We start from the raw sequence: 15,157 nt of genomic DNA, 5'->3' as shown, positions 1-15,157 counted from the left end.
ACAGGGAAGGAGTTCAGAGCCTACACAGAGGCAAGTTTGAGGAATTACAAAATCAGGTCATCTTGATATCCTAAGCCAGTTCTTTTAGGAGTGAGTGGCTGCCTAAATCTTCTCTTTATGTTTGAATAGGTTACCTCTACAGGTCAAGTCTCCCTTACATGAAATGCCTGGAGCTAGAAGTTTTAGATTTTAGGTTTTTGTTTTTTTTTTTTTCCTTCCAGAGTTCAGAATATTTGATATCTTGAGAGAGGGAACCATAGCTTAAATACCAAATTCATTCATGAAATTTCATGAAACATTTAAAATAATTTAGGGGCATGAATCTGAGTTTCATGAGATGGAATAGTCTATGTGTGACAGTGTTGTATCAGTACTCGGAAAGTTTTAGATTTTGAAGTATTCCAGATTTTGATCTTCAGAGTAAAAACACTTAACCTGTAGTTCTTCAGGCACCCGGGTCTAGCCAACTTATTTTTAGAAGAACAGAAGGCCAAAGCCACACTGAAGATGTTCTGCTTCCATTGCTCAGGCTGCTGAGCTGCTAATGTAGGTAAAGCCCATCCTGAAACCCCCAGCGCCTGTATTCACTTCCAAACGTGTCTGAAGCACACATGCCAAGGACTTTGATGAAGGTGTATGAAAGGGAGACTAAAGATGATATGTAAGCAGCCATACTTGGTGGCACATTCCTGTAATCCCAGCACCCAGGGAGGCAGAGACAAGCTGATTTCTAAGAGTTTGAGGCCAGCCTGGTCTACAAAGTAAGTCCAGGACAGCCAGGACAGAAAGACCCTGTCTCAAAAAACCAAAAAATGAACAAACAAAAATGAAAAAAAAATATGATATGGAAAGAGATGTTCAAGGAGGTTTGGAAATACTCTGTTTACCAGCTGGGCTTGTCCTCTAAATTAACCATTTCATCAGTAGAATAGTATTTATATTCTGACATGGTATGAGATGCTACAGTATTCAGTACATGAAAACATGGACACAGAAAAGAATGCTAAATGAGCCATGTCTTGGAATTCACTTTTCATTGTCATGGCTACCAGGCAAGGTCCACATGATATAAATTGTATGTAAAACAAATAAAAACTCTTGATTAATTTGATTGAAAAGTCCATTCTCTAGTTTATGTCCATTATTACCGTTTTTCTTTTGTTTTTCTGGTATGGAGTGCTGTGGGCTACACTTTGCTCATGGGGAAGTTTGTTTGAATGTGTTAGTTTGGGAGTCCTTAAGAACCAATGCAATGCAAATTCACCCTATACACTTCTCCCCAACTTGGGTGGTCCTCTCACACCTTTATTCTTACAAAGGTCCCATTTTTCTTCAAAAATAGTTCATCTCCATTTTGGTTGTTCCTTGACAATCCCAAGAAGGGGAAAAGAGAGTGGTACAGTGAGAAACAATTCCCTTTTAAGTAAACTGTCACACTCAACAGTTTTGCACCAACTCAGAAATAAATGGAGATATATAAATACAGTATGTTTGTTCATATTAAGTGCTTTTGTGTTTTTTCTTTATTATAAAAGCATTTCACAATCATAGCAGGAGTATGAGATGACAAAACTTTTACCTATATTTCTCTTGGATAGGAATTATTTTCTGGAACTAATTTTAACAGAAGAGCAACAAGATCAGTATGAAGAATTCCCACTCCTCTGCCAAAGCCCTGCATTCATGTTTAGCTAACTGGTTTAATAATATCTTTTCAATCAAAGGAGTCCCACTCAAGATCAAAGAAAGCTTTGAGCCATCTTTTATCCTTCCATTCTTCCTTTATACACACACACACATATGTAAGTATATATAAAAACAAAGGAAAACACTCCAGCAACAATTATATATATATGTATATATGTGTATACATATATACATAGATGTGTATACATATACATAGATGTGTAGATATACAAACACACATATATACGCATCTATGTTGTTGTTTTGGTTTTTCCTTTGTTTTTTCAAGACAGGGTTTCTTTGTATAGCTGTGGCTGTCCTGGGACTCACTTTATAGATGAGGCTGGCCTCGAACTCATAGAGATCTGCCTGACTTTCCCTCCCAGAGTGTGGAATTAACGGTGTGTAGTGTCATTGCCTATGGTTTGCGAGTTTTTAATTGATCATTTTATAAGAACTGGAAGACTTTTGGTAAGGTCATTAAGATATTGCTTGCTGGTTAGACTTCCCTGGCTCCATCTTGAACACAGTATCCTATGTCTACATATTTTGAAAATCACATTTTCAATTACCAGTTGTTCCAGTATCACTCCAACCATGTACAGCACATTTTTATACCAATTGCTCCAGTATCACTCCAACCCGCTGTCACTGCAACCATGTACAGTACATTGTAACAGTTCTTATTTTTGTAACCAAAGGCATAGAGAGGATGCCTTGGGCTTTAATGTTGATGGGAGGCTTATTGAAATGCTTACAGCTTCCATTCTCATCCATTGGAAAAGAGCAATTTCCCTGAGACTTGTAGTATTCCAAATTTATATATTTCCATTTCTGGTGGGATTTTTTTTTTTTTTTTACCAAGTTTGTGGTAAAAAAAACAGGGAAGCCTGAGCTCTGTTCACCATTGTGATCACTTAGAAGACATTGATCAGAAGGACTCTTTGCATTAAAGAAAGCTGAAGTCTATATTACATTCTATTCAGTATGGAAAAAGAATAGCCACACTTCACACACACACGCACACACGCACATACACACACATAAATTGAAAACTGGAGCAGGTCTGCTTCCAAAACAAATGATTGTCCTTTAGCATCTTTCATATATAGTTACTTCTCAAAAACCCATTAAAGCTCGTTAGTCTTAGTGGCAGAGAGACAATTATGGGGGAAAAAAACGCACTCATAAAACAGTTTGGAGGTTGTTGCTTAGAGAGCTTCCCTGTAATTTCTACTTATTAATCGATCAAAAATGACCTTGAGCACCTGACTCTGGATGTAGTTGATTGGCCTTCTGAGAGCTCTGCCAAATAATAGAGTGCTATATCTCTGGCTTACAGATAACAACATTGAGGTTCAAATGCTTCTAGCACAGAGTAGTCCAAGTAGTACTTGAGCCCAGATAGATTGGTCCTATCGGCCCATGTACACAGCTTTCTAGGGTAACTTTGGGGGATTATACCATCTGAAAGGGACATTTTACATTAAAATATGTAGATATCATTATCAAAAGAATCAGAGAAAATTACCCTAGCAATTTAACATTCTCTCTCTCTCCCTAAAACTCAGGGCTTTGCACATGCTGATAAGTGCTCTTCTACTGAGCCATATTTCAGCCCTCTTTTCTCATAATTCCTCAGGTTTACTTTGTAGTACACAGGCTTTGAATTTGGGGATATGAAAGGAGGTGAGATGAAATTATGGGGGAAAAAAACACTAACTGGTCTTGACCTTAGAGTTATCAGGGCCAAGTCCTTGGCTTTGTTTATTTGGAAAAACAAAAGAATGTTTTTACTGTTAAAACTGCCCATGGGAAGGCAGCATGAACCACTGTGCTCAGCTAATGGTATCCAACAAGTCCTGATGCATGGTACTGGTTAGATTTTTTTTTCTCTTCCCTCAAGCTCTGCAGTGGGTGGGAAGCATGAACAACTGCAGGAAGAAGTCTCCTGACCTTGACCAGGAGCTTGATTTGTGTTTCAGACTGCTGGGCTGATCGATCCCCACTCCATGAGGCTGCTGCTCAGGGGCGATTACTGGCTCTTAAAACTTTAATTGCACAAGTAAGTAAGTCAAAGATTCTGTCTTCTGTGCTGTTGTGCTAATCTAGAATGAGTCTGTGTTAACTTTGGCCATAGCTGAGCTGAGGTCCCAGCACTGCCAATTCAGGAATCTCCATCTTGTCTCCCGCCCATGTGTTCCTCTTATGTTTGCTTTCTCTAGGAGCTGCTTCATATTCTGCCCAGTTCCCACCTTTCAATTTGGGATCCTCCCCTCCCTGACAGTAAATTTCTCTCTAAGGGACAATAAAGGGGATTCCCATATTTATGTTATACTAACTCACCCTGTTGGAGCTCGCCAGCAGAGTCAAACATTTTCTGAGTGAGGAGTGAGGATTGAAATAATTAAAGCAAGTCACACTACACAGGGGATCAGCTTGAAAGGGCTGTCAGTAAGACTGCAGCACAAGTTTATTCCACAATTCCTTTTTATAGGTAAAGCAAAAACAAATCACAACAATACAAGGGAGAAGTTCCTGTAACTGCCAATCTTGTTTTCTAAAAGTACTTTCCTGTAGCAGATATGGTCCAAGGTCACACAAACAAGTTTTAAGGAACCTAGCTAAAAATCTTCTTTTCTCTGTCTCAAGGTGAAGGCCAGGGTGAAAACACGTATTTCACTGAATAACAAAGCAGCTTGACAAACAAGCAACTCTCCATAGATCTCCCTTTTTTATATTTTAAAGACCATATCTTAAGAGCTATGGATCAGAAGATTGTGCCTGTCTTAGGTTGTCCCTTTTGAAATATATATTCTTACCCATCATTGGTACTTGAATTCCATCATTCATGCCCTGTCTTAGGTTGAATATTCCTCAGAGAGATCTTACCTACCTTTGACTACTAACCTCCACTAGGGTAGATGCTGGAATGCCTCATTTAAGTTAATCTTTAGCACAGCATCATAAAGCTGCTGTGATACCAAGGTGGGACGGGGATCAGGAAGAAGAAACTAATGCTGTTCTGAAATGATTCTGCAGTCTTGGACTATCCACTGTGATGGCCCTGGAGCTCTTCTCCTTTCTGCTAAGTTTAATCTTACACAGATCAACTTGATAAAGGTTATAATTATCACTGGCAGGAGACATCCTCCTAATAAGAGTAGCAAGCCAAGTCCTATAACATTCCATAAAAGTGATGTAAAAAGATTCCCAAGAGGGTTATAATACCTGTAATTATTAACCCAACCATTCTTTTAGGTCTGCTTCTAGCATTTGTAATCCTTTATCAGAATACCAAGCCTGAGAAACATTCAGAGTAATCACAATAAAAGAAGGCATTTCTTCTCCATTTGAAAGCTTTGAAATACAGTTTGTTAGTTTACATTAATAGCAAGAAACATTAAAGTTTTAATCTTGCATAAAAGTGTTAACATTTCCAAACAACAAAGCATAAGGAGGATTTACACAGGCAGTTACAGGGCCTTCTGAGAGTTTCTGCAGCAAGCTTCCAGATATAGGCTGCTGAAAACCAGAATTTGACCAAAGTCCCATAGTCAGCCTCTTTCCCATTCTTCCCATAATTTCGTTGAGAATTATGCTGACTACCAGACCAATCAAGTATGTATCTGTCTGTTCCACATTATATCTAAAAAGTTTCTATGCACAACATCTCTCAGATGTAACAAATGTGGGTCAGGAGCATGAGCCCAATACAACTCTCCATTCACCATCAGGACAGAATTCATTATTGTCAGCAGCAGGAACATCCTCCTTTCAGGAAATATCTCCTGCAACTCACACCAACCTTTCTGGGATCCATCGGGCTCCTTCAGCCTCTTGCGATAAAACACAAACATGCCCTCTTCCCCATATTAATACAGGGTCAGGGCCCTGCCATATTCCAGTAATGGGATCTTTCCATTTCACTTGGGCGTAATTATCTTTGGTATCAGGGTGACACAATCAATCAGCCGCAGAACTGCCTTGTAGATCCACATTCAAAAAAATTAAAATAAAGAGAGCATGATCAAGATAATTCTGTGGTGTTTGGGGATATAACTCCCTCCTTTTTATTTTTTTGCAATTGGTTCTTAAGAGATCTATGGGCACAATTCCTTGGCCTTGAAGATTATATGGAATACCTGTTTTTTGACTTACATTCATTTCAGCACAAAAACTCTGAAAAGCTTGGCTCATAGATCCTGAACCATTATCAGTCTTTATAATGGAAGGAATACCAATTGTAGCAAAACATTTTAAGCAATGACTTATAACATGTTTGGTGGCTTCCCCTGTTAAGGGAGTTGCCATGATAAATCCTGAAAAAATATCAATTTTTACATGAACATATTTTAGTTTTCCAAATTCTTGGATACGAGTTACATCCCTAGGTTTTAAGTTTAAGTTAACTTTATGTTACGGATTTTAAACAAACACAATAACACAATGTCCAATAATCTATAACCAAGACGTATAGAACATGGTAAACTTATACATTCAAAACAGACAGACAAAACACCTTGATATTTGTTGAATTCAATTTTTTTATGACCACAGAGGCTTTGTAGCAGAATTAACTATTAGATTTTTACTGGAAAAACTGAGAAGCTGCCTTTTTTCTTTCTTTTTTTTTTTTTTTCTAGAGTGATTTTAGCTGTAGCTTGACACTGCTCAGCAAATTTGGACTGCCATAATAAATGATCTCCTAATAAACATGGTCTTGCTAATTTCTTCCAGTACCCTGGGCAAAGGGCCTCAGTAAACAAGGACTCTAACAGAGCTTGAGTAAAAGGTGCTATAGGACAATATTGAGCACATGCAATTTTCAATTCTTTTATTTGTTTAAAAGGTATAGAAGCATGGATTCTCACCATATTACCCTGTCCATCAGGTTGCTCTATAACAGGAAAACCATAAAACTCAGTTATAGCTTCTCTTTGCTGTCTGGCTTGTTGTAAAGAAACTTGTAAAGGGGAAACAGTTGCTAGCACAGTGGACAAAAGAAAAGGCCCACTCTTCTTTTGAGCTACAGTAACTGTAGCCATCCCAGGAGGGCCCAAGCCAGCAATCAATGAGGGAGTTGGAGTGGGGGATTGAGCCTTGTTTTCCCTAGTAGTTAATTCTCCAATTTTTCTGTTTATTTCCTCCAAGCCCAATTCCAACTTTATTTCTTTTTGCCAAGGCTCAAGTTTTGTTTTTTTTTTTTTTTTTTAAACATTCTTGCCTGAATAGGAGAATATCTCTCAGAATACTCCAGCTCTGCAACATCATCAGGATTTTAGTCATCCTCAAAGACTTCTCCTAACAAGGAATTATTGTCATCAGGAGAGACATAGAGTTCTTTTGCAGTAGCCAATGGTTTAGTCTTATTTTGTCCTGAAGCCTGTTTGTCTTTCCTCTTTCTCTCTAACTCTGAAAGTTTCACTTTCCTTGCCTCATGCCACAGATACAGACTGTCTCTAATTAAAGACCATACAAAAAACATGACATCACTGCCTTGTCCCATTTTTACTCTCCAGTTTTACTCACTGTGCCTCCTTCTCTTTAGTTTATGATCCAAGTTCACCAACACCATGGTGTCTTTCACTGCTTCCCTGTATCTCAGGTCACTGTTCCAGCAGAGTTGAACAGTTCCTGAGTGGGGAGTGAGGACTGAAATAATTAAATAACTATACACAGGATCAGCTCAAGAGGGCTGTCTGTAAGACTGCAGCCATGAGTTTATTCCACAATTCCTTTTTATAGGCAAAGCAAAAAACAAGTCACATCAATACAATAAAGAAACTTGTGGAACTTCTAAACTTGTTTTCTAAAACTACTTCCCAAGTAGCAGATATGGTCCAAGGTCACACAAACCAGTTCTAAGGAACTTGGCTAAACATCCTCTTTTCTCTGTCTCAAGGTGAAGACCAGGGTGTAAACATGTTTTTCACTGAATAACAAAGCAGCTTGACAATCAAGCAGATCTCCAAACACCTCATTCTTCCAGTGTGCATTAGTGACATCAGTTCTTGAGATTGCATTAGTATGCTATTGGTGTGCCTCAATCACCTCAAAACATGGTGACTCCAATCAATAATAAACACTTGGATTCTTGAAGTTCTAAGGGCTCGGGTACAGCTTCCAGCCCGTTAAGTGGCAGCTAGGTCATGCCATGACTCATGGTGGAGAAAAATCTCATTTTTTCATGGGAAAGCATTTGGGCCTCCCCACAGGGTGGTGTTAAAAGATAGTAGCTGACTTTTTCCGGAGAAGGTTCCTAAGGAAGTCACATTAAATAATTTTTATTTTAATTTTATGTGTATGAGTGTTTTGCCTGCCTGTATGGCCTATGGACCATATGCGTGCAGTGCCCACAGAAGCCAGAAGAGGGCATCAGATCATTTGGGATTGGAGTTACAGTCAGTTGAGTGTTGCCATGTGGGTGCTGGGAACTGAATCCTGGGTTCTCTGGAAGAAATGCCAGTGCTCTTCATTGCTGGGCCAACTCTCCAGCGCCTTTGCCATTTTTGTTTTTGTTTTTTTCTTTTGAGCTTAATCTTTGAGCCTAACCATTTCTTTTCCTACCATATGCTGCATTCATTTGATGTAAGTCTGTAAGTGCTTGCATTCAAGGAGAAAACATTATCCCAGGGAGGCAGTTTTAGGAACTGGACATCATTAGGTATCATCTGAGAGGCCACACCATGCAACAATGAACATTTCAAAACTAGGCTCTCAAATAGTTTAATAATCAGATAAATCTTAGGCCTTAGGGAAGATTTAGTAAAGTCTTCACTATTAAAAATATGTATCGGTGACTGTATCTCTTGCATGTTGAACAAACATCTGAGTAAAGATCATGAAATAAGTGAAAGTATACCCTCCATTTGCTTTATTTGTTTTGGACTCTACATGTGAACAGAGGAACTGAGTCACTGTACTTTCTTTCCCATGTCCTTTCTATCATCTAACCATTTTAAAATCTCTTCCTCCTTTGAATTTAAACAGTTGAGATAGTCATATTTTGTGTGTTCCCCTCTTTTTAAATGATTTATTATTTTTGTTTGTCTTTGCATTTTTGCTTTAAATTTCTTTTTTCAAAATATCTGTTTATGTCTGTATATTTAGGGGTGAAGGGGCATGCTAAGGTGAGCATTTAGCAGACAGGTTTATGGGAGTGGTTCTCTTCTACCATGTGGGTAGTGGGGATCAACTCAGGTTAGCAGACTTGATGACAATTACCTTTAACTGCTGAGCAGTCTCACTGGACCCTTGTTTTTGAGACAGAGTCTCATGTATCCCAGCTGTAGACCCCTCCTTTCTCTCCTCCTAATCACTCCCTCCCTCGATCTTCTCCAACCATGCCCCTCCCCCAGTTTTAAAAGTATCATCATCATTTGATCTCCAGTACTTAAAAATATTATAAAAATGCAAATAGAGGAAAAATGAAAACAGAACTATTAGCAATGATAAACTTTGTATCTCCTCTTGTCAATATTTATTTTATTTTTCCCTTGAGCTGTGTTTCTGCTGGAACCCAGGGCCTCCCACATGCTTGGCAGTTCTTTACCATTACAAATTTTTGTTGTCCATAATTGAACCATTTTATTTCAATAAGAGCAGAAAATGTTATATGCCCAGTAAAAACACTGCGATTCAAAATATACAATAGTCTCAGATCTGAACTGAGATGTTTCAGGCAATATTCCAGAGCACGACAGGGTAGAGCCTGTTGCAATGTGAAGTGTGCATGTGCGTGTTCAGAAGTGAGGCAGAAGTGAAAGTTCATGGTGCAACATGGGTGAACGCTTCAAGGAATATCTCTGATTGAGTATACATTTGATTCCAAACAGATTTTTGTGACCCTTACACATCCAGAAATGTTTACTGTTGTCAGATTGTTTACAGCCTCCTCTTCCTTGTGACACTCCCCACAGTTTAAGGAACTTTCTTTCTTTCTTTTTTCTTTCTTTCTTTTATTAGTTACAGTTTATTCACTTTGTATCTCAGCTATAGCCCTCTCCCCCATCCCCTCTCAATCCCACCCTTCCCCCTTCTTCTTCTCCTATGCCCCTTCCCCAGTCCAATGATAGGAAAGGCCCTCCTCCCCTTCCATTTGACCTTAGCCTATCAAGTCTCATCAGGATTGGCTTCTTTGTCTTCCTCTGTGGACTGGTAAGGCTGCTCCCCTTACCAGGTGGAGGTGATCAAAGACCCAGCCAGCCACTGAGTTCATGTCAGAGACAGTCCCTGTTCCCATTACTAGAGAACCCTCTTTGATCCTGAGCTGCCTTGGGTTACATCTATGCAGGGGTTCTAAGTTATCTCCATGCATGGACCTTGTTTACAATATCTGTCTCAAAAAAGACCCCTGTGCCCAGATTTTTTGGTTCTGTTGTTTCCCTTGTGAAGCAACAGGCCTTTTGCTTAGGTGCTGATTAGGGAACCCTAGGTCTTACATGTGCTAGGCAAGTGCTCTTGTTTGTTTGGACGTTTGGTTTGGCTTTTTTTTTTTTTTTTTGAGACAGGGTTTCTCTGTGTAGCCTTGGCTGTCTTGTAACTCCCTCTATAGACCAGAGTGGTCTCTAACTCAAGAGATATGCCTGCTTCTGCCTCCCCACTGCTGGGATTTCAGGTGTGCAACAACACTGACCATCTTGTTTATTACTTTTGAGCACTTTAAATTTCATCTGATTCTATTTCCTTTTTGTTTGTTTCTTTGCTCCTTGAGGCAGGACCTCACATTGTCTCAATGGGCCTCAAAATTAGTAGTAGAGGCTGGCCTTAAACTCAATATTCCTGCCTCCACTTCCCAAGTGCTAGGGTGACAGTCATGCACCAGCAGGTCCCAGTATGCCTCTTATGATATCACCTCTACTCTAAAAATATGTTATTTTAGTAGTGTGATTAAGTGTGTAGAGGCATTGCATAGAAGAATTCAATGTTTTCTTGCTATAGTCCCATTCCTTTGTTTTTTTTTTTGTGCAAGTCAGAAATAGTCTATTATTTAAGATCTATTTTCATATTTTTATTTATGAGTGTTTGTGTGTACCATGTGTATCCTAGTACCCTTGGAATTCAGAAGGACGCATTGGAAGCCTTGAAGCTTGAGTTACAGGTAGCTGTGTGCCACCTGATGTGGGTGCTGGGAACTGAATTCTGATTTCCTAGAAAAGGAACAAGTGCTTTCTTTAACTCTAGTTTTTCAAAGAAATTTTTTTTTTTTTTTTAGTTTTTTGAGACAGGGTTTATCTGTGTAGCCTTGACCGTCCTATACTCACTTTGTAGACCAGGCTGTCCTTGAACTCTCAGAGATCCACCTGCCTCTGCCTCCTGAGTGCTGGGACTACAAGTATGCACTACCATGGCAGAGCTAAGAAAATTTTATTTATTCATATATGTGCTTCTTTATTTATTGTGTGTGTGGCAAGTCAGTTTTACCCACTGAGCTATCTTGCAAGCCTATATATTGCACCTTTAAAAGCTTATTTTACATTTAGGTCATGTGCTAAATATGAGTAAAACATTAAAACACCTTGAGTAAATGCAAATGCAGCATTGATTCAGGACCTTCTTGGTTGTCATGCTGTCACTGTCAGCTGGGTTATCTCAAGTCTTACGTATGATTTGCATTTGCTACATGTCCATTTTCACATGTACAATTTGGAGAGTCCAATCTAGATCAATGGTTCTCAGTCTGTGGGTTGTAACCCCTTTGGGGATGTTGAGTGACCATTTCACAAGGGTCACATTTCAGATATCCTGCCTAACAGATACTTACATTACAGTTTATAACAGCAGAAAAATTATAGTTATGAAGTAAAAGTGGAATTAATTTTATGGTTCAGGATCACTGTAACATGAAGAAAGGGCTGCAGCTGTAGCAACATTAGGAAGGTTCAGAACTATTGCTCTAGAATGTCTTTCAGTCCTGCCCTGTGTCATTTTTCCACTGCAGCAACCCTTAATTTTGGACTCTAGGTGTTTCTAGCACAATGCTGCCATCTTGTGGATTAGGCTATTTAAAGTTTTCTTTTCCATTCCTTTCTTTTCATTTTTTTCCCTTTTCTTTATTTGCTTTTCTGTTGTTGATTATTAATATTTATTATTAATTTATCTTTTAGTTAAGCAGTGGTTATTCCTAAACCAGCTGTATACCCAAATTACCACACAGAGACTAGGATGTACTTAGTTAACCTAGAGCACAATGCTGGGCAACAGTTATTCCATCCTAAACCTCCAAGCCCTCATAGTTTCCTACCATTCAGATTTCCCACATTATACTTGCTTTTAGTCATATGTTATGTTCAGTTCATCTCTCCTGCTAGTTCCAAGTCCTCTCTTCCAGCTCTCTCCTCCCTGACTCCTCCCTCTCGCTTCTTTCTCCTCCCTTCCAGACCAGCATGTCTCACCCTATTCTCTCCATTGCTCAGGATTGGCCGGTTGTTTTGTCGACAATAGCAGAGAACATATGGTGACATGTTTACTCAAACTTGAGACAGGTGATTCTTAGAATAAACATCACAATGCAATATGCGGATTGAAACCAGATAGTGGGGTAGAGAAATCAGCATTTGAATGAACAAGGGTAAATTGTATACATTCAACAAGATCATTATACCAACACTTTTCCTTTCCTCTTCTCTATCATCACTGAACACCAAGCATTAATTTCTTAAAAGGAAATTATATATGGGGAAGACAAAGGAAAAAGGAGAAGATAGTTCCTAACTGGGAGATACATAGGCTTTTTGAAGCTCTTTTCTTAAACTTTTCTTAATACTCCCTTTTGGCAGAGAAACTTCTATACCCCTTGCTCTCTGTGTCTCTCTCTCCCTCTCTCTGTATTATGCTATACATACTATACATATAATAGGTACACAGATCAAACATTTGCCTTTTAAAGATCACAAAGAAATTTTCTCTCAAACTTTTTATTTTAATTATTTAATTTTTTTAGACGGAGTCTTTTTATGTAGTCCTGGCTGTTTTAGAACTCACTCTGTAGACCAAGATGGCATAAAATATACAAATACCCGCCTGCCTCTGCCTCCCAAATGCTGGGATTAAAAGCATGTATGTCACTATGTCCAGCAGGTTTTTTTTTTCATTCCATAAAGCAGACTTTAGAATATTCTATGTTCCCAGATGAAATTTCATCACGCTTCCTGTAGCACAACATTCTCCCCCCCCCCTTTAACAGTTCTTTCTCCTGAATAGACTCTTGGAGAAGAGAGGCTCAGGCCAAACATTTCAAAGACCCATGTCCTAGCACATTGCCTGGTGCAGAAGAAAAGACTCTGAGGCTCCACGCTGCATTTGAATATTTATTTTGATTATATCTATCTATCTATCTATCTATCTATCTATCTATCTATCTATCTATCTATCTATCTATCTATCTATCTCTGTGTGTGTTTGTGTGTGTGCTTGTGTATGTGTGTGTGAGATATCCTAGGAGACCAGAGATATCAGATCCCCCAGCAGCCATAATTGCAGGCATAATTACAGCCTGATCTAGGTGTTGGGAAGCAAACTTGGGTTCTCTGCAAGAGCAGTGCTCACTTTAAATGCTGGACCAACTCTCCAGGCCCGAGTGCTGTGTTTAGAATCCCATGGCCATTGTTTCTCCTCCATTCTATATGGTGCTAGTATCATTGCCTTCATCCAGATGTCTAAAACAGAAACTTATTGAACAGCATCGCTAACTTTGCCATGAGAGATGCAGCTTTTGACTTTCTTTTCTCCAAACTGCAGGGTATCAATGTGAATCTTGTGACGATTAACCGGGTCTCTTCTCTTCATGAGGCATGCCTTGGAGGTCATGTGGCTTGTGCTAAAGCCTTGCTGGAAAATGGTGCACATGTGAGTACTGCTGCAACCCACTTGGCTTTGTCTGACCCATTGGCTAAGGAGACATTACCTTCCAGAGTGTTTACTTATTGAGCAATGGGAAGGTCTGGCCCTATTCACACCTGTATACCATTGTTTAGGTTACTCTATTTTCAGCCTACATAGCCTATATGTGATTCAGATCTATTCATTAAGAAACCATTTTGTTGTAAAATATAAATAAATTTCAACAGAAGAATTAAAGGACACTTAATTCAGTACTCTAAATTAAGTATTATTTTAGTTTTACATTATCAAAGTAAATGAGTTTTTGTTATTTTGTCTTTTTCCTTTTTTCTTTTTCCAGAGCTGAGGACCGAACCCAGGGCCTTGTGCTTGCTAAGCAAGCGCTCTACCACTGAGCTAAACCCCCAACCCCAGTAAATGAGTTTTTAATATAAAACACATCATGAACTGTTTTAGCTTCTTGTCTATTGCTGTGATAAAACACCTTGATAAAAGAGAAAGGGTTTGTTTTGCTCAGAGTTCGGGTTATAGACCATTATGGCTGGCAGGAAAGTGGCAGTTTCAGGAGTTTGAAGTAGCTGGCCACAATATGTCTGAAGAAGGGAGCAACGACTTCATTGCTAATGTTAGTGCTCAGATTAATTTCTCCACTCTTGTGAAGTCTAGGATTTTTTTTTTTTATCAAGTGAATAGCAAGTCTTCCCACTTCAAATATGTAAACAAAATAATCCTGGGGCTGTAGATATGGTTCAGCGGTTAAGAGCATTTTCTGTTCTTCCAGAAGACCAGAGTTTGATTCTTAGTGCCCACACGGAGCAGCTCATTGCTGCCTGTAAATTCCAGCTCCAGGTCTTTGACACTCTCTACTTGCCACTGTGGATGCCTGCACCCATATGTGGACCCAACCATACACATATAAATAAAAAATAAAATACTTTTTTCATTCTTTTTAATTTTTTAATACAATTTATTCACTTTGTATCCGAGTTATAGCCCCTCCCTCATCCTCTCCCAAGAATGCCCTCCTTCCCTCTTCTCCTCTTATGCCCCTCCACAAGTCCACTGGTAGGGGAGTTCTTCCTCTTCCATCTGACCCTAACTTCTCAGTTCTCATCAGGACTGGCTTCCTCTGTGGCTTAGTAAGGCTGTTCCCCCATCAGAGGGAGGTGATCAAAGAGCCAGCCACTGAGTTGATGTCAGAGACATTCCCTGTTCCCCTTAATAGGGAACACACTTGGAGACTGAGCTGCCATGGGCTACATCTGTGCAGAGATTCTAGGTTATCTCCATGAATGGTTCTTGGTTGGAGTATCAGTCTCAGAAAAGACTCCTGGGTCAGATTTTTTGGTTTTATTGCTCTCCTTGTTGAGGTCCTCTCACTTTCAGGTCTTTCTGTCTCCTTTCATAAGATTCCCTGCACTCTGCTCAAAATTTAGCTATGAGTCTGAGTCTCAGGATCTGCTTCAATACCCTGCTGGGTAGAGTCTTTCAGAGGCCCTCTATAGTAGGCTCCTATCCTGTTCCCTGTTTTCTCCCTCTTCCGATGTCTATCCCATTTGTCTTTCTGAATGAGGATTGAACATCTTACCCAGGTTCCCCTTCTCGTTTAGTTTCTTTAAATGTACAG

The 15,157-nt window shown here is 39.3% G+C and overlaps 1 protein-coding gene across 2 annotated transcripts in view; it reads left to right on the top strand.

Annotated features, from left to right (window-relative positions):
• The window catches only part of Asb11 (ankyrin repeat and SOCS box containing 11), a 31,400-nt gene that overhangs the window by 5,789 nt on the left and 10,454 nt on the right, over nt 1-15,157 (top strand). For both annotated transcript variants that reach the window (XM_021626243.2, XM_021626245.2), the window contains exons 2-3: nt 3,672-3,751; nt 13,429-13,536. In XM_021626243.2, coding sequence (XP_021481918.1) covers nt 3,672-3,751; nt 13,429-13,536 — 188 coding nt within the window. The remainder of the gene's footprint in view (nt 1-3,671; nt 3,752-13,428; nt 13,537-15,157) is intronic.

This window comes from Meriones unguiculatus, chromosome X (genome assembly GCF_030254825.1).
Source record: "Meriones unguiculatus strain TT.TT164.6M chromosome X, Bangor_MerUng_6.1, whole genome shotgun sequence".
Lineage (NCBI taxonomy): Eukaryota > Metazoa > Chordata > Mammalia > Rodentia > Muridae > Meriones > Meriones unguiculatus.
Note: the sequence above shows the minus strand (reverse complement) of the source record. Positions and strands in the feature narration are given on the sequence as shown.